Source organism: Triticum aestivum, chromosome 7B (genome assembly GCF_018294505.1).
Source record: "Triticum aestivum cultivar Chinese Spring chromosome 7B, IWGSC CS RefSeq v2.1, whole genome shotgun sequence".
NCBI classification, from domain to species: domain Eukaryota; kingdom Viridiplantae; phylum Streptophyta; class Magnoliopsida; order Poales; family Poaceae; genus Triticum; species Triticum aestivum.
Window position 1 is genome coordinate 499,156,498 of NC_057813.1, and position 2,361 is coordinate 499,158,858.

At 55.3% G+C, this 2,361-nt stretch overlaps 1 protein-coding gene across 1 annotated transcript; it reads left to right on the top strand.

Moving 5' to 3' along the window:
- Positions 1-932: 932 nt before the first annotated feature.
- Positions 933-1,881, top strand: LOC123159010 (abscisic acid receptor PYL9-like). The gene has a single exon (XM_044576815.1). It carries the CDS (start codon positions 1,051-1,053, stop codon positions 1,642-1,644), a length of 594 nt encoding a protein of 197 aa, XP_044432750.1. The 5' UTR covers positions 933-1,050; the 3' UTR covers positions 1,645-1,881.
- Positions 1,882-2,361: the final 480 nt, after the last annotated feature.

Here is a 2,361-nt window from a genome sequence, read left to right on the forward strand (position 1 = left end):
ATCTCGTCACAACTTTCTGAAACCATAAACCGTAAACCTCACATGACATATCCTAAACCCTAATCAAATCCGACCCCTATTGGTACAATAAGCATAAGGGACCAGCAAAGATTTGAGATGGCTAGGCACTTACAGCGAAGACCCGGCGTGAAAAAGTTGATGCACGTCGATGAGGATGATGTGGCCTCTCGGGTCGGGGAAGGTGGCGTCCGCTCGGGGAAGGAGGGGAGGCTCGTCGGAAGATCTGGCGCCGCGACCCGAGTGGGGTGACTTCCGATGGAGGGGGAGGGGGGAGTAGGAGCAGGAGGAAGGACCGACACGGTGATTGCGATCGGCGGCGATCGAGGGCGCCGAGGTTAGGGCTCGAGAGGAGGAGAGAGGACGAACCGCTCGAACCAAATTTCAAAAGAGTACGCGCGATGATTGGACCTCTATAATGAAGTGTTTTATTAATGCAATTAATTTAATTGAAAAAATTTGGACGAGAATACCCCTGGACTTAATTGGGCCGATTAAAGGTATAAAAAAATTTAGGTCAAAAATACCCTTGGGCTTCAAAAGGCCCAGTTATTCTAATCCGTTAGATATAATACACGTGATTTGGTGTATTATCTCCCTAGTCAAATACTTAGCGAGATAAGCCTATGCTAAAACCAAACGCACCTTACAACCTACTCGCCCACTGACACAACCCAACGAGAAGAGAAACCATGAGTGTGTGGACGCTGTTTCCCAAACGCAAACCCACGCACGCACGCTGGCACCAATTCACCATCTGTACCACAACAATCGTCGAGTGAAAAAGTTGCTGCTTGTCGGTTTCCTCGTAACACGCGCCTTGCTAGCTAGCTCTCCCTCGGCCTCACCCCGTGCATGGATGTCGATCGGTCGCTCCCCTCACCCTCGCCCTCCCCCCGCGCTAGTATATAACCATCCCAGCCATCCACCATCCCAACCCCAACCCCATCAAGGAGCACACAGACACAGAGAGAGATACTACTGTGCTAGCTAGCTGGATTTTGGGAGACAGTGCGTTTGTGTGTGCGTGCGATGATGGAGGCGCACATGGAGCGGGCGCTGCAGGAGGGGGTGACGGAGGCGGAGCGGGCGGCGCTGGAGGGGACGGTGCGGGCGCACCACACCTTCCCGGGGCGGGTGCCGGGGGCCACCTGCACGTCGCTGGTGGCGCAGCGCGTGGCGGCGCCGGTGCGCGCGGTGTGGCCCATCGTGCGCAGCTTCGGCAACCCGCAGCGGTACAAGCACTTCGTGCGCACCTGCGCGCTCGCGGCCGGCGACGGGGCCAGCGTCGGCAGCGTCCGCGAGGTCACCGTCGTGTCCGGCCTCCCGGCGTCCACCAGCACCGAGCGCCTCGAGATCCTGGACGACGACCGCCACATCCTCAGCTTCAGCGTCGTCGGCGGGGAGCACCGCCTCCGCAACTACCGCTCCGTCACCTCCGTCACCGAGTTCCAGCCGGGCCCCTACTGCGTCGTCGTCGAGTCCTACGTCGTCGACGTGCCCGACGGCAACACCGAGGAGGACACCAGGATGTTCACCGACACCGTCGTCAAGCTCAACCTCCAGAAGCTCGCCTCCGTCGCCGAGGAGACCGCGGCGGCGCCTGGCTCGCGGCGGCGCGACTAGAAGAGATGAGACCAGAAGAGCGCTCCCGGCAGTTCGTGGTGGGACCGCGCAACCTGGCGTGGTGGCGGCGGCCGGACGGCGCCGTGGTTGTTAGTTGGAGACTTGGAGTACTCTGCTATTTCGCACCCTTTTCCTTTTCTGTTTGTTTTCTTCGCCCTTTTTCCGTTGGTGTCGAAAAGAGCCTTCGGCGTGAGCAAGCAGCCTCCTTTTCTTGTGTATTATCATCATCTTTGTTCTTTTCTGTGGCTGCCGTTTGTGCAATTTCTGAGTTCCTGATGGCTGGCGACAGCGATGCTCAGCATGGGGAAAACTCAGGTAGCTGCCGCCGGTTGCTCTCAACAAGATGGCCCTGCGATCATATTTTTACATTTCATCTTTGTACCGTACCGCGAATACAATAATGTTCTCATTCTAATCAATGTGCAAACGGATTGAACAGCTGGGAACTAGATCCTCAGTAGTAATTCCCTTCAAAACAGAGAGATTCCTCTGTTTTTGGCATCCTAGATTGCTAGTACTAGTAAGATCGAAATTGCAAAAGCCGTTCCATCCCCATTTTAGAAAATCAGGCGATTCCGAATAATCCCTAGCACTAGCAGGATCAACGCTAATTAAATTGTAGTACAGCTACTACTATTGGTTGAGCGAATTTGACCAGATTAATGGAACCAATCAGAAGAGTGGTTGCAAAAGCAGTGGCCACCGTTTCTTGCTAGC